At 45.8% G+C, this 26,405-nt stretch overlaps 1 protein-coding gene across 18 annotated transcripts in view; it reads right to left on the reverse strand.

Annotated features, from left to right (window-relative positions):
* The window catches only part of ndst3 (N-deacetylase/N-sulfotransferase (heparan glucosaminyl) 3), a 1,441,915-nt gene that overhangs the window by 15,960 nt on the left and 1,399,550 nt on the right, over window positions 1-26,405 (reverse strand). For all 18 annotated transcript variants that reach the window (XM_038791879.1, XM_038791880.1, XM_038791871.1 and 15 more), the window contains 4 exons: window positions 17,710-17,833; window positions 7,036-7,210; window positions 6,764-6,934; window positions 2,995-3,104 (listed from right to left, as the gene is read on the reverse strand). In XM_038791879.1, the coding sequence (XP_038647807.1) occupies window positions 2,995-3,104; window positions 6,764-6,934; window positions 7,036-7,210; window positions 17,710-17,833 (580 nt within the window). The remainder of the gene's footprint in view (window positions 1-2,994; window positions 3,105-6,763; window positions 6,935-7,035; window positions 7,211-17,709; window positions 17,834-26,405) is intronic.

The raw sequence follows: 26,405 nt of genomic DNA on the forward strand, positions 1-26,405 counted from the left end.
TTTGTCTGCACTGTTTATCTTGCAAAAGCTCTCTGACAAGCAGAATCACAGATGGTGCGATATGTGGGAATGTATTACAGGTATCCTGCATTTATTGAATAGTCAGTCTTTTTCTGGATAGTCAGAGACTGTTTCGGGGTAGTCAGAGACTTTTTCCCAGGGTAGAGGGGTCAATTACTCGGGGGCATAGATTTAAGGTGCAAGGGGCAAGGTTTAGAGAAGAGGTACAAGGCAAGTTTTTTACACAGAGGGTAGTGGGTGCCTGGAACTCGCTGCCAGAGGAGGTGGTGGAAGCAGGGACGATAGTGACGTTTAAGGGTCATCTTTATAAATACATGAATAGGATGGGAATAGAGGGATACGGACCCAGGAAGTGTACAAGATTTTAGTTTAGACGGGCAGCATGGTCAGCGCAGGCTTGGAGGGCCGAAGGGCCTGTTCCTCTGCTTTGTTCTTATTACTCAGAGATATATCTTGGTGGGATTTTCCATTCTGCTGGTAGCACACCCACCCCTGTAGGTTTCCTGGCAGCGTGAGGTGGTCACAATGGGGAATCCCATTATCAGGTGGCCAGAATGGAGATTCCTGCGGACGGTGAGGACACGCTGCTGAGGAATACATGGCCAGCCGACTGGAGAATCCTGCAGCTTAACTTTCCTAGATTCTAGCCAGCCTCAGCTTTAGCCATTTTATTTTATATTTTATGTAGGTCGAGGCCTATATGCCGTATCTGAAAACCAAAATTATCTGAAATCTGAAATGTAATCGGCCCCAAGAGTTTCAGAGAAAGGATACTCGAACTATGTGTATATTGACATAGGCTTTGGTGCACAGGGCATAATTGAAAAATTTGTGGATGACATGAAACATGGAAATATTGTGAAGTATTAGAAAAATAGGGTAGATCTTCAAAAGGACATAGACAGGTTTGTGGAATAGAGGGACAAGTGCAGATGAAATTTAATGCAGAGAAGCAGAGGTGGACTTACATTTTGGGGACCCTGCATTCTCCTTTGCGGGATCCCAGGTGACGCTCTGTCCCGTCCCCTGGAGATGTGGCAGCTTGCCCCCAATGACGTTGAGCCCCACATGACTGCTGCTCTGCTCACCTCTCGGCTTTCGCTCGGGAGACTATGCCTCCAGCCTTGATCCTCAACAACTGCGTTTGCTCCTGCTTCTGGCTATCTGGCCTGGAGATCTAGGGTTGCCCTGCTGCTTCCTTGACGGTACTTGGCCAGTGTCACCTCCTCGCATCACTGTAGGAATTGAAGGCTCACAACCCGATGTTAGATCAGTGACCAAAGTTTTGTCTCGGGCTGCCTGTCAGACCAACTTCAAGAAAGCTGGCTGCTGCTTAGCACCTTTACTCAATGAAAGCTCAAAAACGTCACATCAATTCAGGAGATCAGTGTCTGAACTGCTCTAAGTCTCCACCACCTCTCAATGTCTGGCAAACTGTTCTCCAGCTCCAAAGGGGTATCCACCAATCAGAGCCCAATGTTCTGTATTTCCTGCTGATAGGCTCAGGAAATTTGAATGAACAAATTTAGAACTACCAAGGGCAGCACGATGGCGCAGTGGTGCCTCACGGCGCCGAGATCCCAGGTTCGATCTCGGCTCTGGGTCACTGTCCGTGTGGAGTTTGCACATTCTCCCTGTGTTTGCGTGGGTTTCGCCCCCACAACCCAAAAATGTGCAGAGTAGGTGGATTGGACACGCTAAATTGTCCTTTAATTGAAAAAAATGAATTGGGCACTCTAAATTTATAAACAAAAATAAAAAATTAGAGCTACCAAGGGTCTGATTGGTGTTCCCACCACAATAGTCACCTCTCCGAATGGAGTGAATTGCTCGGGCCCTGCGTTGCAGCACCGTGTGTTTCATTGAAAGTTCGCCTCTGCGGATATGATTCCGTTTTAGTAGGAAGAACGTGGAGATACAATAGAAATATTTCAAGTGCAGGAGCAGAGGAATCTGGAGGTATATGCGTATAAATTATAGAAGGTGGTGTCAGGAGAGTTTGAGAGCAGGTTTAATAAAGTTTATGGGATCCTGGTCTGTGTAAATAGGGGAACAGAGTAGAAAAGTAGGTAGTTATGATAAACCTGGATAAAACACTGGTTTGGCCTTACCTCGGGTACTGCGTCCAGTTCTGGGCAGAACACTTTCAGAAAGATGTGAAGACATATACAGAAAAGATTTATGAGACTGTTTATGGGATGAGGAATTTCAGTTAGCTGCCACTATTGACATTGGTGGAAGGATTGGTGGATGCAGATACAATCATGATATTCAAAAAGGAATTGGATCATTATCTGAAAAGGAAATAGGGGGATATGGGGAAAAGGCAGGGGAGTGGTACAAGGCGAATTGCTCTTTCAGAAAACCAGCACAAATACAGCAGGCTGAATGGCCTCCTTCTGCACTGTAAATATTTTATGATTCTCAATCGGGAAGACAGGAAGTTCCATTCTCTGCAATTGGTTTGCTGTAACTTTAATTTCAAAGATAAGTAACTACGCCAGAATAATTTAATTTGAAAAAACTGGTCTCATGCAGTGACGGAAACCTCTGCAGCGAGACAACAGGTAGCTCAAGGTCGATGCTCGCTTAAAATAACCCACACCAACATTAGTCTAAACCTTTGGTGTTAAAACTTAGCTTCAAGAATCCAATTTCAGCCAGCCAGGCCAGTGGATTAGTCACCCAATTATTTTTTATACGTGGGGCACTACTTCTAAATGGGAACGGGTAAGCTTGTCCTTGGAGCGTTATTTTTTATTCCTCCGAACATGGAACCCCATATAAAGTTGATATACTACATATTTTTGCTGCCATTTTACTTTGCTGCACAGAATGAGAACTAGGTGATTAGACCAGCACCCCTGATGTTAAAACACACGTCATCATCACCTCTAGCGGAGTCCCATGTAAAATCAGAATGACAGCACAAGAATAACATCTTATCCCTTCACTAAAGTCGTATAAACTTACGTGAGGGCCTGAGAATAATTGTAGTACTGGGAAACTCCAAGGAATTTCTGCACACCATCCATTACTGCAGCAGGGTCAGTCCTCAGCTTCTGCCCATCTATAATGTGTAACTAAAACCAGTTTCAGTCAGATAATTTTACAGGACAATCAATCATTAAAAACACAAACTCAAGCTCAAAGTAAGAATATAAATAAAATATGACTGTCAACATGTGCCTGGTTGTCATTTGGCAGCATACTGATTTATAATTGTGGTGAGGGGAAGTGAAACATTGTGGCTACAAGACATGAGTTGATTTGCTATCTTAGGTAAGACTTCCTTTGGCAGGTAGCAGTGAATTTACTGCCACCGGTTCAGCAAAAAAAAAATCAGCTGCTATCGGCTCCATGACAACTTCCCAGATGGCCTGGAATAGCGAACTTAAATTTGTTAATTCCTGACGAACAGGCATGATTTGATGTTGCAGCTGTGTGTGGGCTGGCAAAAAATAGTCCTGGCTGTTCAAAAGTTATAATTAAAACTAGTGTAACTTTTTAATTGCTTCATAATAATTGGTAAAAGGAGTCAAAAGCTATTAAAGAGGCAATTGCATTATTTTGTTGCCAGGTATAATATTATATTGCACTTTTCCCATTGATATAAAACAGGTTTTGCTTCCCAATGCAAAAATTGAAACCCGATTGCAGCCAAAGTTTTCAAATTTTACCATCAAAACTTAATCTGAACCTTCTCTTAAACTTCGAGACATTTTTCTGACATGAGAAAAGTGATTCTCTGGTCTGCCGGCTGTGCTTTACGGCACGGTGCGTCCCCACCGGCAGCGGGATTCTCCGTTCCTGCAGCCGACCAATGGGGTTTCCCATTATGGACACCTTCTGCCGCCGGGAAACCCGGGGGTGTGGGTGTGCTGCTGGCGGACGGGAGGATCCTGCCAACAGAGAATTCCACTACACAGGTTTGTGAGCAGAGCTCCACTTGGGCACGCATGGTTATAGGGTCAGATTTTCTTGAGTGGAAACTGGTGCGATTAGGTAAGTACAAATTTGCGTGGGCTTCTTCTGCAGCAGCTATCAAAATCATAAATGTCTAAATTAGTCCCTGTTTTGTAACCTGTGCGATTCATTCCAAATTCCCCACTTACAGAGGCATAGGGCACAATTTAACAAAACAAAATTCAGAGTCCGGTTTCGGGCACGTTGAGCGGGGGGGGGGGGGGGGGGGGGGGGGGGGGTTCACTATTCAATTGCACTTTGCCACTATTATTGTCCTCGGTTGAGGCAGCACTTTCTTAATTTCCTGTACTGGCAAACTCAGCTCACCAGTGCAGGAAACTACTCCCGCAGCAGGGCACCATTCATAAAGGCAGCCCTGATCGTTCGACTTCCCTCCATGAACCCAACATGGCGTCCAGACCCTTTCACTTCACCCAACCTTCCTCTCTGGGGTCTTCGAGCCCCTCCTCACCCCAATGCTTACCGGTAAAGCACCCCCGGGTCCCACACCTGGCACACACATGTGCCCCTTGGCACTGCCAGCCTGGCACCATGACAGTGCCCCTTCCAGCCTGGAAGTACCACTTGGGCACCCTGGCACTGCCAGAGTTCCCATGAAAAGGTACCCAGGTGCCAGAGGGACTGCCAGGGTGCCACCCTGCCTTGCCTCCAACCACCTGGGAGTCTCTAACGGCCTTTGGAGATATCCTCAGTTGCCATTACGCCTGGTCCATGTTTATGGAAACCTGTGCTAAACAGTGCCCTGCCGAGGTCTCCTGGCTTGATCATCTCAAATCTCGCAAGAGGCCTCTTGTGAGATTCAACGGCTTCATTGCGACACCAAGTCGGGCGTGACGAGGCTGTTAAATCGCGCCCATAATATCAACATCAATTCTGCCCCTCCTTCTTAGTACAGACAAAGGAATGGATCAAGTGGTGGAGCATTGTGAATGCTGATTGCTCCTTTATTAATAGGCTTAACTTCTTTCTCAATCTGCAATGGTAACTTTCCCAGTAGTACTTATTACTGAAACAGAATTCTTAGGAGGTAGCTCTCAGACTAGAATGAATGCCAGTGACTCAATGGTTAGTGCAGGGGAAGGAAGGTACAGTAAACAATGGGGCAGGAGCAAATTGTACAGTTGGAGAGACACCATAGGTTCTCCTCGCTGCAGAGGAATGTTCTTCAAATGTTTATTTTAAGGACTTTTTAAGGAGCTTTCTCCTTAGGCAACAGAGGCCTAAGTTCTGTTCTGTTCACCACAAGCCATTTTGATAGATGGGGCCACAAACAACTTGTAGGCCCCTTAACTACACATGTAAGCGGCCTAACAACTGAAAAATTACTTGACCCAGTATATTAGTGCCTTGGGGCCCAGAACATTGGCGGTCGAAATTGGCCCTTGCACAGCATTTTACATCTGTAATAAATGAATAAAGAGGTCCAATTTCACATATATTAGCCAAAGTACATAACCAGAGCAAATTGCTTGCGAGGATAGATACTGCCTGGCAGGGCAGCAGAAATAAAGGCCTCGATATTAACCCCCAAATTTGGAGCGATGAGGGTTAGAAAGCTACAAAGAGTTAACACAGGAAGTATGTTCTCAACACTTTACAAGGTCACACTCGTCCACTTCCTTTTGCTATAGCAGACATTAGAGCATCCAAGTATCTCACACTTGAGAGGCGGAACAGCCAATCATAGAATCATAGAATTTACAGTGCAGAAGGAGGGTATTCGGCCCATGGAGTCTGCACCGGCCCCTACAAGGAGCACCCTACTCAAGCCCACGTATCTACCCTATCCCCGTAACCCCCACTTAACCATTTTGGAAACTAAGGGAAATTTAGCATGGCCTATCCACCTAACCCGCACATCTTTGAACTGTGGGAGGAAACCGGAGCACCCGGAGGAAACCCACGCACACACAGGGAGAACGTGCAGACTCCACACAGACAGTGACTGGGCTGGGAATCGAACCTGGGACCCTGGGGCTGTGAAGCAACTGTGTTAACCACTATCCTACCATGCTGCTAATATAGCAGTGCACTCCTCCCAGCCTTCTAGGAAGCTTTTGACCTCCTCCAGGTTGCCAACCTTCCCCAGCCGTCCAAATTGCTAGGGTGTGTGTCCAAGGCTCCTCAGATGTGACCTCCTGCCACTGAAGTTTTTTCCCACCTGCAGGTCAGGCTGCTGGGCAGGAACTGCCTAGTTTGGCTGACTCTGCATCCCAGGTAATACTAATTTTCTCTGTTTTCTGGATCTTCTTGTACCTTCCCCTATTTCCCATAAATTCTGGAGCTATAGACTCCACACTATAGTAAATAAGTCCTAGTTCTTAGTCTGAGTCTAGAAGATGTATTACACTGAGGTGATATAGAAAATCTATTGCACATTCCTTATACAGGTGAAGGCAGTGATATTGCAGGTGGTCAAGTGTTTGACTCTCAAGCAGAAAATCAAAGGGTTGAGTTCTAAGGCTGCTGGTCACTAAACATTCCTATCAGTTCTCAGATGGGCCTACTAGCTATAGTGTGAACAAAGAGGCTGAGAACACAATAGGGATTGGGAAAAATGATCATTCAGTCTGCTTTTAATCATAATTTATATGGGCAGTGACATGTGGTTTAACTTGCCATTCCTTTCAGACTGCTAGGAGAATGTGGGATAGCTCAAGGGAATTGAAAAATGCAAAGTGAATAAAAGGTGAGAGATATATATATAAAACATATCACATTAAACCAGATGCTTCTTGCCTATTGACATGCTCACCTGCCGAGTTGGGTAATATGTGAGCCACCTTTCGATATGAGCTGCATACCAGCCAGGCACCAGACACCGATGATGAAGGGCCCGAAGCTCAGGAACAGCCTGCCGACCTGCTGTGATCACCTCATAAAAGCTATACCGAAGAGCAACAGGATCTTCGTGAGCTCGCTGGTGCTGTAGACAGCAGAAAAGACGGAAAATTCAAATCTGACCTTGCAGAAGTTAAAGAGAGGGTGTTAAACATTAGCCTCAGGAAGCAGAATGGTCACGGTTACCTGGTACCAGGAGTAGGCCCGATCTGAAGGATTGATGAGAATGGTGATTATTTTCACCTTTGGCAAGAGGGCAGCAGCTCGTTTTGGAGCATCCTCGGAGTGAAAGTAGTTTGCACTTTTCTCAAATAAAAAGTCTGTGGTCACATTGGAAGGGATAGGAAAAAAATTCATGTACCTACAAAATTAGAAGAGTAAATTTTAATTATTTTGAACACACAATCTAGAAAATGCCACAGAGCAAACTTGAGCTGCAATGATTTGTGCTGAAATCGCAAACACAATAAGGCGGGGAGGGGGGGGGATTCAACCAAAATGTGTCATATTGGGCAGGTGTGGTGGAGTGTTTCCCGCTGGCTTTTTGGGTGAGATCCACATCGGTAGTCACCCACATTTAGAGCGTGATTTAACAAAAAAGAGTCCATTCTCAGCCGAAATTGAGGGGTTATTCCTGACGTTCCCTAGTGCCAGCAACAAAGCTGCTATCAAACAACACCCTTTTTCTTGCTCTCATGGCAGGGTACACCCAGTCGAAGTTGGACTTCGCCGCATAGCCTGCACTGAGGTGCTCCTGGCGTTCCGATCTCTCGACCCCCCGACATGAGTCCCAACTCCCTCTGAAGACCCAGCTCACCCAGAAGGGTGAGAATTCCAGCCCAGATTTCAAATGATTGAGAATTTATTGTAAATGTTTGATGACTGACAGTGGGGAGGGGGCTCACAGGATCCAAAGAATGTGATCCAAAGAGGAGTAACGTGAGGATGACATCCTAATTAGAAAATATAAAATAATAACTTGTTTGATCAGTGACCGTATGAATATCAGATTCCTGTGCACCCACGAAGGAGATTCCTGGGCCGATCCGTAGGGTGGGGGAAATGGCAGCTCGGCACCTTGGCACTGTCAGGCTGGCACAGGAAACTCTGTCCCATTCATATCTTATTACATCAAAGGAGGTGGAGTCAATGGAAGGAATGCCGCACACCACAAACATCCTCAGTTTTGGAACTAATTCCTGATTTATCACTGGAAGTTATTGTTCTGAACTTCAGGCACATGGTGATTTATGTGGCCAGAACTCCTGGAAATAGGCAGGGTCCTCATTTATAAATGTTAGCCAGGTTACAAATGACCTTATTAGGTCCCTGACATCATTTTCAGTTCTACCCATATCGCTATTGTTGGTTTCTTATCCCACACAGACACCTTGGGCTGGGGTGCAGTTATTTCCTGTGGTATTAAAAAGGATCCTTAGTTGCAGTCAGGGCAAGCTGGCAACAGAGCTGAAGTTCATTATTCCTGCAGCAGCTAGTGAGTTTCGAGCCTTAAAGGCTGCTATAGCTGATAGAAATATTTCACTGATGGTAAACATGCTGCTCTGTCTGACTCCCATGCTCTTCATTCGAAAGCACAATGTAAGTTGACTGCCCTGTTGGCTTGCCTACTGTTCCATTTGGTGAGTTTCCATAAGACATAGGATCAGAATTAGGCCTTTCGGCCCATTGGGTCTGCTCCACCATTCAATCATGGCTGATATGTTTCTCATCCCCAGTCACCTGCCTTCTGCCCATAATCCCTGATCCCCTTATCAATCAAGATAAGAAGTATGATCAGCACCGGTATCAAGCCAATGTAAGTTAGGCCCAACCATGATCAGGCCTCCTGCTGACCTCATTGAACATTAGGGTCCTGCCGACGTCATTGGTGTCATGAGTGGAAGCCTCTCAAGTCAGTGCAACTGAAAATCGGGAAAGGTGTAAAACAGGCTGACAATTCACTATTGTCTGTTTCACAACTATCTAAAGTCAGTGCTACCCCTCAGTAAAGTTTCAATTTAGATGGGCAGGGTTGAATACACCCACCTCAGAAGATGCAGAAACTGGCTGAATTTTCACGGGCTGTTCATGATAGCTGCGGCAGAAGATCCACAAAAACAGCAGAGAAATGGGGTTGGCATCATTCCCCTGAGTTTTCTGTTGATCTTCCACCAAAACTATGATAAAATAATCAGGAGACCCATAGTTGAATATTATTGGTGACCTTCTTTGAAGAATGCCTGCTTAAAATTAAGTTATACAACTAGACCATCACCAAGTACTTTACTGAAACACCCAGAAGAGCACAAGGAAGAATATGCTTAAAAAGTACAGTCAACCCACCAGAGAATTTATAAAACCTATTTTAATCTACTGCGGAAACATTCTACAAAGATTTTTGACGACCCCAACAGTAACAAATGAAATGATAGGCTATCTTTTCATTCCACGGTTATGTAATCCCACTTTAGCCACAGCTACCATTGCATTTCATGTACTATTTGATCATCTCTGCCTGCTCTTATTCCTACAGCCATCAATTCCAATCTAACCACTTATTTTTTCCATTTCTGTTCTGATGGAGGATTAGTTGACATGGGGCCAACTCATTTTGCTGTAAGTCCATTCCACTACTCTGAAAGAATTTATTTTACTCACAATACCAAGTCTTATTTGAGGCTTATTCATGTTGTATGAATCCTCTAGCTCTGAGGTCACAGTCAAAGTTAAATAGCTAGTATAAATCTTCACTATTTATGCTTCTCATCATTTTTGCTACAATTCCTTACTGTTTATTTTCCTTGAGAATAAGTGTAATTAGTGGCCGGCATTCTCTGGTCACCGAGATTCACTTTTCCCGTCGGCAATGCACCCACACCACACCAAGGGGGTTCCCGGCGTCGTCGGGTGGTTTCAATGGGAAATCCCATTGTCAAGCGGCAGGAAGATAGAATCCCGCTGCTAGCCGCCGAGAAACACATGTCTGGGGAACCAAAGAATCCCGCCCAGTATCTCCAAAACATTTTTGACTCCGGAGTCTTCCATCACCTTTGTTGTTTTTCTCCGACACGTCTCAAATGTAGCAGCATTGTTTTGAAGGTTCGGGGGCTGTATTTTAAATTGGGGATTGGGAACTTGAAGCTGAGATAATTTATAAGCCCCAACCGCGTGTCACAAATAGGGTCATTCATGCAACGCTATTTTGAAATGTAAATGTCCTCACCAGGCCCAAGGCAAGCTCGGTGTCCAAGGCGAGCATCTCCAGAAGGCAGGAGCTGCCTGCAGTGTGAGCAGCAAAATGGCAAAAACGGCAGCCGTGATGGGGATTGCCACTGGTTTGTTGAAGAGAAGAGGCAACACCTCAAAGAGCCAGCAGTATAGTGGCTCAAGAAAGTGGGCACATGGCAAAATGGAAGGTAATGTGCACAATCTGGCATATGATTTCCCAGGTCCCAATACTGTACATTGTATAAAATCAACTTTCACTTCTCCCTGCTTTGAGCTATGTAGTAACATGCACCAGGCATTCGGGTTTATCAAGTTCACATTTCAAAACTGCATTCTCGCCCTCTCAAACCCATTAACACCATCCTCAAGCAACTTAATGGGCCATTATTTGGAGGTGAGAGGGTATCCATTCGAACCCCTCCTCTGTAAATCGTAGCCCATCTGTGAGGCATCAGAATGCAAAGATACCCTCGAGCAATGTTTTCCTCAAATTGAGCCCGCACCCGTTCGCAATCCCACCAACCACTAAAAATCTACCCCAGGTGTTTGAAAGTGTGCACAATATTCCAAATATAAGAATCATGTTGGGATGCCTTCAATACATTTTAAGGATATTAAGTTGATTTTGTTTCTGAAAGTTCTTTGGCAAACAACAGTACCCTCAAATTACACATTATGGAATCATATTTCATCTCCCCATTTTTATTTTGCTTCTATTACAGATCAAGTTCCTAATCCGCCAATTCCACTCTAAGAAAACGTGATTGCACAGCCCATTCATTTTAACAAATGGAAAGTTGTGGGTCACACATCTAACATTGCCTGCGGCGGACTCTCTGGAATCATCTTGACCATTCCAAGATCAACGTCAGGAAATGAGTTTGTTTTCCTGAGCATTGAACATCGTCATCATTTTACACACAACGGTAACTATACAACGGTAACTATAGGCATTGTAGGCAGTACAGCTGACATGTAGCTTAAGACATATGGGGACGTAGTGACGTAGTGGTATTGCGCTGGACTTGTGATCCAGAGACCCAGGGTAATGCTTTGGGGACCATGGGATTGAATCCCACCAGGGCGGATGGTGGCATTTGAATTCAATAAAAATCTGGAATTTTAAAAGTCTAATGACGACCATAAAACCATTGTCGACTGTTGTAAAACCCATCTCTTGTTCACTAGTGTCCTTGAGGGAAGGACACCTTACCTGTTCTGGCCTACATGTGACTCTAGATCTAGCAATGTGGTTGACTCTTAAATGCCCTCAGGGATGGGCAACAAATGTTGGCCCAGACAGCGCTGCCTACATCCCATGAATCAATGAAGAAGAACAAAATTAACTGAAAAATATCCAAGTGTGATTTGGAGCACGTTTGGCAGGGTGTTTCTCAATGGCCAACTTGGTGAGATCGCCACCCGAATTTAACAGCACTTGGTGCCGGAACTGAGCCCCCACGAACATCTGGCCATTTCGGGCTGTCTCACCATCTGATCTGCCATCTGATCTGCCAGGCCTGTGCCTCAGCAGCTCGCCGCTAAGAAGAGGGACCTGTTTTTAAATGTTCCCTCACCACTCACTCCCAGACAACACACAAGTATGGCAGCGCGCAGATATGCACTGCGCTTTGGAGTTGCCAATCTGAACAGGCTTCTCGATGTGTTGATGCCAGATAGGACATCCCTCTTCCCCCGTGGGGGTCGGAGGATCAGCAGCAGGGTCACCAATACTGCCTGGGAGGTGGTGTCAGTGCGGGCAGCATGATCATGATGACTGCCGTCCAATGTCGGAAGAAAACCAATGACCTCCACCGAGCTGCAAGGGTAAGTTGCTGCCTCTCTCCTGGCACCGGTTCTGCCTGCCACCCCTCAAATTCCCAATACCCTCACAGTCCAAAGATGTGCGGGTTAGGTGGATTGGCCATGCTAAATTGCCCGTAGTGTAAGGTTAATGGGGGGATTGTTGGGTTACGGGTATACGGGTTACGTGGGTTTAAGTAGGGTGATCATGGCTCGGCACAACATCGAGGGCCGAAGGGCCTGTTCTGTGCTGTACTGTTCTATGTTCTATGTTCTAAATCACTGGCTAACATCTCGCACCCTCCCCACATCTGATCTTTGTGCTTATTCCTCAGAAACCACTGGCACCCATTAGCACAATCTCATGATCAGGTGCAGTGCCCACAAATGCCACCTGCTATAGAGTCCCCTGACCCAGCTCACAGTGCCCTCTCTTTGTCCCCGCAGGAGAAATAGCCCACAATAAGCAGGAAAGGGCCAAGTGTAGCAGAGATTCGAGTCTTCATCCCCAATGAGGAACAGGCCCCGGAAATCGAGAAAAGACCATTCACTGACAGCGAGGTTGGCCTATGCCGCAGAGGTGAGCACCCACTGCCCCTTCAACCAGATGACCTGTCTCAGTGTATTGTTCATGTCTGACAAAATGATCCTTCCCTCTCGCTGACAACAGGATATCCATCTGATGGGGCCGGGCTATCCGGATGTTCCCTCCCCCGTTAACCAAGAAATGGAAAGGGCGGCGTGCGGCACAGTGGTTAACACTGGGACTACGGTGCTGAGGACCCGGGTTCGAATCCCGGCCCTGGGTCACTGTCCGTGTTTGCACATTCTCCCCGTGTCTGCGTGGGTTTCACTCCCACAACTCAAAAATGTGCAGGTTAGGTGGATTGGCCATGCTAAATTGCCCTTAATTGGGAAAACAATAATTTGGTACTCTAAATTTATATTAAAAAAACAAGTGAGCAGGAGAGCTCCAAGGAGTCCATAATCGAGGCATGACAGCTATCACCTGCACTTTCCACCAGCACAGAGACACACACCTTGGTGGATGACATGAGTGGACAGGCTTCTGGGGCACAATCTGATGAGCACCACACAGTTGCTTATGCACATCAGCTGGGGGCAGGAACATCCAAGGGAGTCAGAAGTCCAATAAACATCTACTCCTGACAATTGAAGAATTGTATGCAACGTTGACAGGAGGTTAATCTTGCACAAAGCTGGATCTGAGTCACACGTACCAGAACTTGAATTAGATGACGCTTCCCAGCGTTTGTCACGATAAACACACACAAGTACGTGCCTTTTGGCGTGTCTTCGGCATGTGCAAAATTCGAAAGGACAATAGAGAGTCTGCTACTGGGGCTAACACGGTTGTACCATATCTTGATGATGTCCTCATAACTGGATCGACAGAGGCTGAGCATTTATCAAACCTACAGGGTGCTGGCGTTTTCCTCAAAAAGAGAAGTGCACCTTTCAACCCAGAGGTGACCAACCTGGACTCAATTCAATTTTGGGATGGGAAACTTTAATGGATGCTATTTTTAACCAGACTTAGCCATGGTGTTTGCCCCTTTGCGTATTCTGCTAAAGAAACTCCATTGTTGATCTTGGAAGGGTTCCCAGGAGGAAGCCTTCAACAGTATAACGCAATTTCCGCATTCCTCAAACCTGTTAGTACACTTGGACCCATCTAAAGAACTGATTTTGACCTGCGACCCCTCTCCATTTGGTGCTGGCGCAGTGTTGTCCCTTGAAATGGGTGATGGTTCTGAAAGGACGATTGAGAATTTGTCAAGGACCTTCTCAGTGGTTGGAAAAGGCTATTCACAAATCAAGAAGGATTATCAATAGCCTTTGGCATAAGAAAATTCCACCAGGACTTACATGGTAGACATTTTATCATTGCTTCTGACCGCAAAGCGGACTTGGGTCTCTTCGAAGAGGACCAGGCCATCCCGCCATTCACCTCGGCAAGAATTCAACGATGGGTGTTAATTCTGTCCACCTAAGAATATACTTTCAAGCACCAACGTGGACACACATGGTGAATGCGGTCCATCTGAGTCACATACACTTGCAAGAAAGCACCACCTGTACTCCAGTACCACATGAAATCATCATGGCATTAAATCTTTTACATCTGCACCGAAGCATGAAAAATACCTGACCTGCCTACCAAATCCATTTGCCAGCACTTGGCCCATCGTCTTGAATGTTATGACTTGCTAAGTGCTCTTTAAAGTATGTGAGGCAACCCGCCTCTCCCAGTATCAGTCAATACTGGCCAGAATCAAATTGAATGAACTGGAGAGCTATTCTCCTGAAAGTCCCTTGGCAACAGTAGCTCAAATGATAATTTTGGGAACGAAAGAACTTCCTTTCTCTGAGCCTCATGCTCCATTGCCCACAGAACTGGTTGGAGCGTGTGTGCATTCCAACCAGCTTAGGTCGAAAAAGGCAATTGAGGTCCTCGGACTCAAATTTGCAAATTTAAAGGAGTCTAATGTGTGAGGCAGAGAGCATCAGACAGTCACTGTTAGGCATTCAAAATGTGTCTGGCTTCTTTATCAGTGTTGACGAACCAGTAATGCAACCAAGCTCATTGTGAAACATTTCCTGCTCCGTTAAGTGAAAATTAAACCATAGTGTGCGGTAATATTAGAGAGAGCTTATAAATATTTGAAAGAGTGGGCATTTGAGAGCGATTCACTTGTGAGATCATCTTGATAGGACTGCCAAGTCTTGGCTTAGTTGGCAGCACTCTTGTCTGACACTAAGTGTGGTACTGATGGAGTACTACATTGGCAGAGGTGCTATATTTTGGATGAAACAGTAGACAGTAAAAGAAGACCCATCTGCCCTCTCAGATAGCTGTGTTGTAAAACATCCCATGACATTAAAGAAGTGTAGGGGAGTTCTGGCCAATATTTATCCCTCAGCCAATATCACAAAAAGAGGGAGATGTATTGGTCATTAGCCACATTGCTGTTCGTGGAACTTCCAATGTACAATTTGGCTATTATGTTCCCTACATTATAGCAATATCTACAATTGAAAAATAACACTAAGAAATCTTACAACACCAGGTTAAAGTCCAACAGGTTTGTTTCAAATCTCTAGCTTTCGGACTACAGCTCCTTCCTCAGGTTCCATTCACCTGAGGAAGGAGCTATGCTCCGAAAGCTAGTGATTTGAAACAAACCTGTTGGACTTTAACCTGGTGTTGTAAGACTTCTTACTGTGCCCACTCCAGTCCAACGCCGGCATCTCCACATGAAAAATAACATGAAAGTGATTGTAAAATGCTTTGGCATATTCTAAGAGTGCAATAAGCACTTTATAGATGCACATTCTTTCTTTATCTTTCTTCCTATTTCTGTATTTCTCAATGCTTCACGTGTGATAATGTCACTTTTAAATTGGCTGCTAAATTTCACAAAACCTCACAAGTTGATTGGCTTGCCTTCCTGCATTACATTCAAAACTGAAACCAAAAGAGAAAATGCTGGAAAATCTCAGCAGGTCTGGCAGCATAGAACATAGAACATTACAGCGCAGTACGGGCCCTTCGGCCCTCGATGTTGCGCCGACCTGTGAAACCATCTGAAGCCTATCTGACCTACACTATTCCATTTTCATCCATATGTCTATCCAGTGACCACTTAAATGCCCTTAAAGTTGGCGAGTCTACTACTGTTGCAGGCAGTACACGGGGAGAATGTGCAAACTCCACACGGACAGCGACCCAGAGCCGAGATCGAACCTGGGACCTCGGCGCCGTGAGGCAACAGGGCTAACCCACTGCGCCACCGTGTTGCCCTATCAAACACAGTTTAAGATGTTTTGTTAAAGAATACTCATGCAAAAAACTGTAAAATAAACATCCTTTTTGTGTAAGTGCAATGTTAAGTCAAAAATGCGTTTGATAGTTCTGATGAAAGGGTAATAACACTCGGGTGATGCTTAAAAATGCAAGCACAGTGGTTTCTGGGATTCACAGATGGGCCTTTTTAGACTCTTTTGAGTTTATCAGATGAACAAATTATCAAATTAACAGCCTCATAAAATACAAATAAGCAATATATTAAACAAACGAACGCCAAGGGTGGTATTCGAAGCCACACATTCAGGGCACAATGGATTAACAGTCCATTATCTTCCCGGCCACCTCATCCCCTGTGAAATGTATTTCAGAAGAGGCATGCTGGCTAGTATGGGGATGGAACCCACAATCTTGGAGTTAGAACATAGAACATAGAACATTACAGCGCAGTACGGGCCCTTCGGCCCTCGATGTTGCGCCGACCCGTGAAACCATCTGAAGCCTATCTGACCTACACTATTCCATTTTCATCCATACGTCTATCCAGTGACCACTTAAATGCCCTTAAATTTGGCGAGTCTACTACTGTTGCAGGCAGGGCGTTCCACACCCCTACTACTCTGTGAGTAAAGAAACTGCCTCTGACATCTGTCCTCTATCTACCACCCCTCAATTTAAAGCTATGTCCCCTCGTGTTGGTCATCACCATCCGAGGAAAAAGACTCTCACTGTCCACCCTATCTAACCCTCTGACTATCTTATATGTCTCTATTAAGTCACCTCTCAGCCTTCTCCTCTCTAACAAAAACAACCTCAAGTCCCTGAGCCTTTCCTCGTAAGACCTTCCCTCCATACCAGGCAACATCCTAGTAAATCTCCTCTGAACCCTTTCCAAAGCTTCCACATCCTTCCTATAATGTGGTGACCAGAACTGCACGCAGTACTCCAGCTGCGGCCGCACCAGAGTTTTGTACAGCTGCAGCATGACCTCGTGGCTCCGAAACTCAATCCCCCTACTGATAAATGCTAGCACACCATATGCCTTCTTAACAGCCCTATTAACCTGGGTGGCAACTTTCAGGAATTTATGTACCTGGATGCCGAGGTCTCTCTGTTCATCTACACTACCAAGAATCTTGCCATTAGCCCAGTACTCTGCATTCCTGTTACTCCTTCCAAAGTGAACCACCTCACACTTTTCCGCATTAAACTCCAACTGCCACCTCTCAGCCCAGCTCTGCAGCTTACCTATGTCCCTCTGTATCCTATAACATCCTTCAGCACTATCCACAACTCCACCGACCTTCGTGTCATCTGCAAATTTATTAACCCATCCTTCTACACCCTCTTCCAGGTCATTTATAAAAATGACAAACTGTAGTGGCCCCAAAACAGATCCTTGCGGTTAACCACTAGTAACTGAACTCCAGGATGAACATTTGCCATCAACCACCACCCTCTGTCTTCTTTCAGCTAGCATATGTAGGAAGAGAAAAGAGCGAACGTTTCGAGTCCAAATGTCCCTTTGTCAAAGCGCTCATCTGGACTCGAAACTTTAGCTCTTTTCTCTCCCTACAGATGCTGCCAATCTCTGATGAGGTTTTCCAGCATTTTCTCTTTGGTTTCGGATTCCAGCAACTGCAGTAATTTGCTTTTATTACATTCAAAACTGAGCTGGGGTAATCACATGCAGGAACTGTTGACTTACTGGTCCATGTCACATTAGCAAGCATGCCAATATATTTATTTTGCTGTCTAGCTATTTGGTTATATTATAGAACTGCATAATCTTAAGGTTGCAAGTTAATGTACCTTTGCAAATTAATTTGAAAATCTTTGGGAGGCACAGAAATGTTCTATCATCGCTGAAACTCAATGTAGAATTCAGACTTTCAAATCAAATAATTAATTTCTCTACATATTATGAACGCAGGACTCCTAATTTTAATAAAGATCTTCTTGTTTACAAAATGTGCGCTTTATTTGATCGCTTATCTTACCAATCAATTCCCTTGTGATAGGCATTCCCACTGAAGAACTGCACTTCTTCAAAGGTCTTTGGATTGGGGAAATTACTGGTGATGGCTGGATGCATAATTAGGAACAAGTACAATGCCGTGGTGCCTGAGAACAGAAAATATTAGAAAACGTATTGATGTGTTTGTGATGAAATTGCTGCCCTTCTTTCCATGCCAATTTGGCAGCGGAGCTTCTTTCTGCAAGCATTAATTGTTTTGAAAGAACTGCAAAAACGCTCTTCTGTGAAATACTAGATTACTTGATTAGGACACAATAATTATGTAATGTTAGCATAATTCAATTATCACCATTCTTACTGTATGCATGGTAGAAAGGCATAAAAAAATTGCAGTGACTAATTAAAATACAAAATTATTTACCATTCCAGGCTGCCATGACATTGCTAATACAGGCGACACATATAAGTGAATGGCTATTAATGGATATTTCCACTTGTATAGAAATTGAAAATTTAAAACAATCTGCACCATTATATTTATCACTACTAACTAAATAATCTCAGCCGTGCACCGCTGCTGTCTACACTTCTTCGGCCCTTTAAAAATTGTGCTCAGTCAGTTGTATACCAAATGCAATACTTTACATTTTTGACAACCTTTTATTGTAATTAAATGCCACATAAAACAATTACTAATGATTTGCAGTGTGCTTCTGAGAAATGAATAAAAATATTGTTTGAAAAGAAATTACTCCCTAAATAGAAACTGGCATGCATTTGTTGGTAATGGTCCAACATTGTCAATGCTGGAGAAATGTTTTCAGTTAAATGCTTTATGTGATTAATGAGAAATAAGCACAAAGTCTTAATGGAAAATGAGTTATTCATTGCCACAGGTCCCATCTCAAAGGCCAGACTGTCTTCCCAAATGTGAGGGGTGATGCTAACATAACCTACTTAGTGGGAAATTGACAAGATCAGATCAACAGCCTATTTTACACAAAAATGATTCTACTTTCCTTTTCAGTAAATAATCGACTGTCCTGGGTGATTGGAAAAAGCGGCATTTAATAGCTGCATGCAGAAAATGCTGGCAGAATCTGCTGAACATTGAGTTTCTGTGGACATCAAACCTCTTAAAAGGAGGAATGATCTCATTATGACAGCCTATAATGCTAATAGTGCAACAGTGATATGCAGGAGATTAATTCTGGTCTATCTAGCTCACTCATCCAGTATTCCCTAAGTGTATTTCTAATAACCCCAAATCCAATTTGTTCTCAAGAACCTCATGAAATCGATGAAGGTTTCTTGTTCCACTGCTTGGTTGGCAACTTGCTCTGGAATGTTCCAGGTCAAAGCCATGGCTGTACACCATCAGCCTACACAGGTTTGCTAGAATTGAAGTGTTGCATGTTTTACTTGAGTGTAATTCGCGTTTATTGGAGTGTATTAACACGCCTCCGTTTAAAGGCCGTGTGCTTAACACTGCTAGGCTCTATGTGTGTATTTTCAGCTCGGGAGTCGCCAGGTGTCGTATAACACCTCACAAATATTCCAAGGTCAGGTTCAAAGTAATAAAACGATACACCGATTAGTAAGTTCCAAACGATTAGTATTTATTATTACAAATATAATAAATACGCATGCACACGCTAAGGGACTAAGCTACAACTAAACTAAGCGATCAGAATACTTAACTAAACAGGAACAGGCAAGGTCAGGGAGCAAGGCCTTCGTTCCGATCTTGGTCTGCAACCTTCAGAGAGTGGGCTGGTCGCTGGGGGTCTAGTGGGGCTGGTTCGCGTAGCGAGCGTCGTATTGTCACTTACGGTTCGGCGGCTGGTGCTCAACGGCTGGAGTCAGGATACAAGTCGAAGTTCTGGGTCGAAGTCAAAGCCGGAGCACGAAAACAACAGACAGGACCATGTGTGGGGGTCTATCTTTATAGGGCCCCAACGTCCGTGCCTCTTTTGGGGCGGGCTTTTACCTTCAGGTATCGATTGGATCAGATCCTAATCGATATCTTTTGAATTCCCCCAATGTGAGGGTCTTTCCTCGATGGAGGGGGCGGTCTCTATGGTGGATACTTCTGGTGCCGCTCTGTCTGGACATCCACTTAAAGTATCTATTCAAAACCCAAATGTTGCCATTGTGTGTGCCCCGATCTGGATTGCCTCATTAATATGCAAAGCGTTTTGCTATTAACACCTTTGGTTTGAGATCTTCCACCTGGCCAGAAACTAGTTTTGCTGCTTGCAAAATGCTAATCAGTCTTTGCAGACTGCTTGCCTTGGCTAAACTGCTTTTCCCTGCAGTCTTAGCAGTTCTCCATCTTGTTAGCCCAGTGTCCATCTTAGGTGGCTACAGAAGTCACACAGGACAGGAGCAGCATGAATTCACAGAATCACAGAATCTTTACAACACAGGAGGCCATTTGGCCCATCATGTCTGCACCGGCTCTCCAAACGAGCATAATGACTTTGTGCCATTCCCTTGCCTTTTCCCAAGCAGGAACTGACAATTCAAGGAACTGATGCTGCCCCATTGCTCCCAAATGCTTCATGATGCCTTCAAAATGTCTGATGGATCCTCTGCCCCTCCCAACCTCTACCAGTCAAGAGTTTCCATATTTGTCCTCAATTACAGAGACATAACAAAGGGGTTATGACATTCTGATGCTGGGATTATGAGGGACTGGTGGTTAGAGAAAACCATGTTGGTTTTAACAGGTGTGTCTTTTGTCATGGACAGATTTCTGACCCAGAGGTCAGCCTGATAAACAGGCTTGGCTTCAAGGAAGGTGGCACACACTCCAGAGTGGGGTCACAGAACCAGGTCAAACCTTGATTCTTGAGTATGGGGTCTGACCATAATGGGGGCCCCAAATCTGATCTTGTGGAGGATGGGGAGATGTCTGATTCCTTGGTGGGTGGGTCCAATCCTGAGGGAGTTCGGAGGGGTGGGAGGGGTATTTCTGTGTCCAAGACTTACGCTGATGAAGAGGCTGGTGGGGAAGGAGGTAGTCATGTGGGGCAGGCATCCCTGTCTCCCCTTGCCCACAAGTTGCACAGTGAAGGCATTGGCAGGTTTAGCACAGGGCTAAATAGCTGGATTTTAAAGCAGACTAAGGCAGGCCAGCAGTGGGTTCAATTCCAGTACCAGCCTCCTGAACAGGCGCTGGAATGTGGCGACCACGGGCTTTTCACAGTAATTTCATTTGAAGCCTATTTGTGACAATAAGCGATTTTTATTTTTCTTTTTCATTTCAGTTCCCTTCTCCCTGGAACTGTGCCGCTTCACTCCATCTGCTGTACTGTCAAAGAGCTGGCAAACCCAATTAGTCAGTATTAAACCTTTATAGTCGGAAGATCCGAGTCTTTCAACCTTATTAACATATTTTAAAATGCAAAGCCACCTCCTGGGAGCAGATTAGCTGCTCATCCCTTGTCCTCCCTTAGTAAGATACAGAATCCAGCAAGTTAGATCGAGCTTCCCCATGCGCTCCATCTTTTTGTCCATTTAATCCATCACTCACTCACAATCCCACCCCATCACTATGTTAACATTACCTCCACTATTACCACATCCCGTCTGAGTTCTTGCCTTAACATCCCCCTGCTCTTTAACAGTGGGGTTCTATCTTTGGTCTGAAGGAAATATTGGACTATGTATTTTCTCAAAGCAAAATACTTTAAAAGAACCATGGGCGGGATTCACCGCAATCGGCGAATTGGCCTGATGCCAAGAACAGCGCGAACCACTCCGGCGTTGGGCCAACCGGAAGTTGCAGAATTCTCCGCACTTCCGGGTGCTAGGCCAGCACCGGAGGGGTTGGCGCCACACCAGCTGGCGGCGAAGGGACTGCGCGAGTTAGTGCATGTGCAGAACCGCCGCCGTGGTTTAGCGCATGCGCAGACCCGCCGGAGTGTCTTCTCCGCGCCGAACATGGCGGAGGCCTACAGGGGCCGGCGGGGAAGGAAGGAGAATCCCCATGGCATAGGGCCACCCACAGATTGGTGGGCCCAAATCGCGGGCCAGGCCACCGTGGGGGGCCCCCAGGGCCGGATACCGCCGCACCCCCCTGGAGGACCACACCAGCCGGCCTACCAGCCAGGTCTCGCCGTGTGGGACCATGTCCAATCCACTCCGCTGGGACTGGCCAGAAACCTATGGCCGATCGGCCCATCGGGCTCCAGAGAATTGCCAGGGGGGCCGCTGCCAACGGCCCCTGACCAGCGTGGTGTGATCCCCACCCCACCTGAAAACCAGCGCAGGAGATTGCAGCCAGCATTGGAATGGCGTGGCAGGATTCGTGCAAGCCCCCGGGGATTCTCCGACCCGGCGGGGGGTCGGAGAATACCGCCCAATGTGTTTCCTGAAGCTACATACCCCATACCAAGACTGAATTGGATTTTGGTGTGAAAATTCATAGGCTCTGAAGAAATTCCCACCTGTTCTTCAGGGTTGACTGACCTCTGTCTCTGAATTCCCAAGAAGCTCAAAGGCAGATTTGTAAACTTGACTTTATAATTCTAATGAAACTCATAATTGCTCCAACTCAAGCTATCTTTGGATAACGTTGATGGGGCAAATTTCCAAGGGGTTGTCTATACTCATTTATCACAACTTTGATGTGACAGCTACAGAAATTTATCCCCAAAGTGGTGCAAACAAGGCCTTTGCCTATTTTCGAGAGTTTCTGAATTTCATTGCAGTTATGCCAGATAATTGAGTGAACCTCTGTGGAAATTCATTCACATATCTAAGGCACTTTATTTCTTGAAACATCTTAGGAGCAGAAGCTGGCACATTGCAGACTAGTTTGACTCACTGTCACAATCTCTGTGAGGGAAGTGGAAACCAAAATAACCAAATTTACCAAATGATTACCAAGGAAGAAACTAGCAAAAAGATTTAACTTCTTGCAATCTTTACTTCAACAAGAATCTGAATTAAAGTAAATTAACATGAATAAACAGGCAAATTAAATCTCAAATAAAAAGGTAATTTTAATTTTAAAGAGTTAATAGGACAGATATATCTTTAGCAACCGCAAGCATTCCCCACACAAATGAGGTGCTATGTAGCTGCACAGTTCTACAGTATAGCATTCTTCATTCATAAAGGGTAGGTCAGGAGTCCTGCAACAACAGCTTTTACCTTTGCGTTTAATGGGTATGATAACCCACTGCAAGGCAACTTCTATGAACCCTTTCTCACTCGGGTCACGACTGTCCTGATGATGTCAGTTTCCAGAGTTCCTTTTCAACTGACCAGCCAAGAACACTTGGTCCATGCTTTGGACACTTCGGAGAAAACAGCCAGCTCTTTAGCATCCCTGAGCTATTTGCACAACTTTCCAGGTTTTAGACCTTTTTAGTCAGCTCACACAGTACTTTGTGAGACAGCCCCTCTCTCTTTTTCTGCCAAACAGAAAAACTAATCTCTTCCGAAGAATAATTTCCTTCTTCTCCTCACAAGATTGATTTTATTTCTGACTTCCGGTTGCGGCCATGCTTAGCTAGGTCGCACATTCGGCAGCTCCCGCCAAAAACAGACTTTTGGGCCCTTTTGAGGAGCCTCAGGGGCATTTTTACGACGGTTCCCAGTGTGGGAAGGTGATAGTAAGGTTCCCCCAGCACTGTCTGGAGTGGACCAGGAGTGGTTTTGGAGCAGCAAAGAGAGCGGGGGAGGAAAAGCAAGATGGCGGCGGGTGGAGATCAAGCAGCGTGGGCGCAGTGGTCACGGGAGCAGCAGGAGTTCCTCAAAAACTGCTTTGTGGAGCTGAGAGCACAAATGCTGGCGCCAATGAAGGCAACGATGGAAAAGCTGGTAGAGACCCAGAAGGCCCAAGGGGTGGCGATTCGAGAGGTGCGGCAGAAGATCTCAGAGAACGAGGTGAGATTTTGGGCCTGGCGGTGAAAGTGGAGGCAAGAAGTGGCAGGAGAAGTTTGAGGACCTGGAAAACAGGTTGAGGGGGAAGAATCTTCGGATTCTGGGTCTCCCTGAAGGAGTGGAGGGGTCTGACGCTGGGACAGACCCATTGTAATCATTGTAATTACAATGCTCAACACGCTGATGGGCGCGGGAGCTTTCCCCGAGGCCCCTGGAGCTGGATGGGGCTCCGAGTCCTGGCAAGGAGGCCCAAAGCCAACGAGCCGCCAAGGGCTGTAGTGGTGAGGTTCCAATGTTTTATGGACAGGGAGTGCATCCTGAGATGGGCGAAGAAAGAACGGAGCAGCAGGTGGGAGAATACGGAGATCCGTATCTACTAGGATTGGAGTCTGGAGGTGGCCAAGAAGAGGGCTGGTTTTAATCGGGCCAAGGCGGAATCTCCATGGGAAGAACAAAGAACAAAGAAAATTACAGCACAGGAACAGGCCCTTCGGCCCTCCCAGCCTGCGCCGATCCTGATCCTTTATCTAAACCTGTCTCCTATTTTCCAAGGTCTATTTCCCTCTGTTCCCGCCCATTCATATACCTGTCTAGATGCTTCTTAAATGATGCTATCGTGCCCGCCTCTACCACCTCCGCTGGTAAAGCGTTCCAGGCACCCACCACCCTCTGCGTAAAAAACTTTCCATGCACATCTCCCTTAAACTTTCCCCCTCTCACCTTGAAATCGTGACCCCTTGTAACTGACACCCCCACTCTTGGGAAAAGCCTGTTGCTGTCCACCCTGTCCATACCTCTCATAATTTTGTAGACCTCAATCAGGTCTCCCCTCAACCTCCGTCTTTCAAACGAAAACAATCCTAATCTACTCAACCTTTCTTCACAGCTAGCACCCTCCATACCAGGCAACATCCTGGTGAACCTCCTCTGCACCCTCTCCAAGGCATCCACATCCTTCTGGTAATGTGGCGACCAGAACTGCACGCAGTATTCCAAATGTGGCCGAACCAAAGTCCTATACAACTGTAACATGACCTGCCAACTCTTGTACTCAATACCCCGTCCGATGAAGGCAAGCATGCTGTATGCCTTCTTGACCACTCTATCAACCTGCGTTGCCACCTTCAGGGTACAATGGACCTGAACTCCCAGATCTCTCTGCACATCAATTTTCCCCAAGACCCTTCCATTGACCATATAGTCCGCTCTTGAATTTGATCTTCCAAAATGCATCACCTCGCATTTGCCTGGATTGAACTCCATCTGCCATTTCTCTGCCCAACTCTCCAATCTATCTATATTTTGTTGTATTCTCTGACAGTCCTCCTCACTATCTGCAACTCCACCAATCTTAGTATCATGTGCAATCTTGCTAATTAGACCACCTATACCTTCCTCCAGGTCATTTATGTAGATCACAAACAACAGTGGTCCGAGCACGGATCCCTGTGGAACACTACTGGTCACCTTTCTCCATTTTGAGACACTCCCTTCCACCACTACTGTCTGTCTCCTGTTGCCCAGCCAGTTCTTCATCCATCTAGCTAGTACACCCTGAACCCCATACGACTTCACTTTTTCCATCAACCTGCCATGGGAAACCTTATCAAACGCCTTACTAAAGACCATGTATACGACATCTACAGCCCTTCCCTCATCAATTAACTTTGTCACTTCCACAAAGAATTCTATTAGGTTTGTAAGACATGACCTTCCCTGCACAAAACCATGCTGCCTATCACTGATAAGTCTATTTTCTTCCAGATGTGAATAGATCCTATCCCTCAGTATCTTCTCCAACAGTTTGCCTACCACTGACGTCAAGCTCACAGGTCTATAATTCCCTGGATTATCCCTGCTACCCTTCTTAAACAAAGGGACAACATTAGCAATTCTCCAGTCCTCCGGGACCTCACCCGTGCTCAAGGATGCTGCAAAGATATCTGTTAAGGCCCCAGCTATTTCGACCCTCGCTTCCCTCAGTAACCTGGGATAGATACCATCCGGTCCTGGGGACTTGTCCACCTTAATGTCTTTTAGAATACCCAAAGCTTCCCCCTTCCGTATGACAACTTGACAACTTGAATGTATTTAAACATTCATCCCTAGCCTCAACATCCGCCTTGCCCCTCTCCTTTGTGAATACCGATGCAAAGTACTCATTAAGAATCTCACCCATTTCCTCTGAGTCCACGCATAAATTCCCTCTTTTGTCTTTCAGTGGGCCAATCCTTTCTCTAGTTACCCTCTTGCTCCTTACATACGAATACATGGCTTTGGGATTTTCCTTAACCCTGTTAGCCAAAGATATTTCATGACCCCTTTTAGCTCTCTTTATTGCGTGTTTGAGATTCGTCCTACATTCCCGATATTCCTCCAAAGCTTCATCAGTTTTGAGTTGCCTCGATCCTATGTATGCTGAAGTTTGGAATGCTGCAGCCAGCACGATTGTAGGTTACGTTTCAGGATCGTCACCACTATTTTGAGACGCCAGATGAGGCGTGGACCTTTACTCAGACTGAAAAGTTGGACTCGAACTGAGGGTTTGTTGTGGGGGGGTGTTTACTCTATTGTGGGGGTGTTCTTCTGGTTTCAGGTTGGGAAGAGGGGACATGGGAAGGGGTGAGTGGATATGATGTGGGGGCTGTGTGAGAGTGTGGGTGCGGGTAGGGGCAGATCCCCGCTGATGAAGTGGGGGTTGGAGGCCCGGGTCGGGGAGCTGGGATGAGGTCGCAGAAAAAGGAGCTGCGCCATGGGGGGTGGGGCCGGCCCGGATGGAAAGTGTGGGCTTTTTCCCATGCTAAGGGTGGGGCGGGGCCT

This window comes from Scyliorhinus canicula, chromosome 3 (genome assembly GCF_902713615.1).
Source record: "Scyliorhinus canicula chromosome 3, sScyCan1.1, whole genome shotgun sequence".
NCBI lineage: Eukaryota > Metazoa > Chordata > Chondrichthyes > Carcharhiniformes > Scyliorhinidae > Scyliorhinus > Scyliorhinus canicula.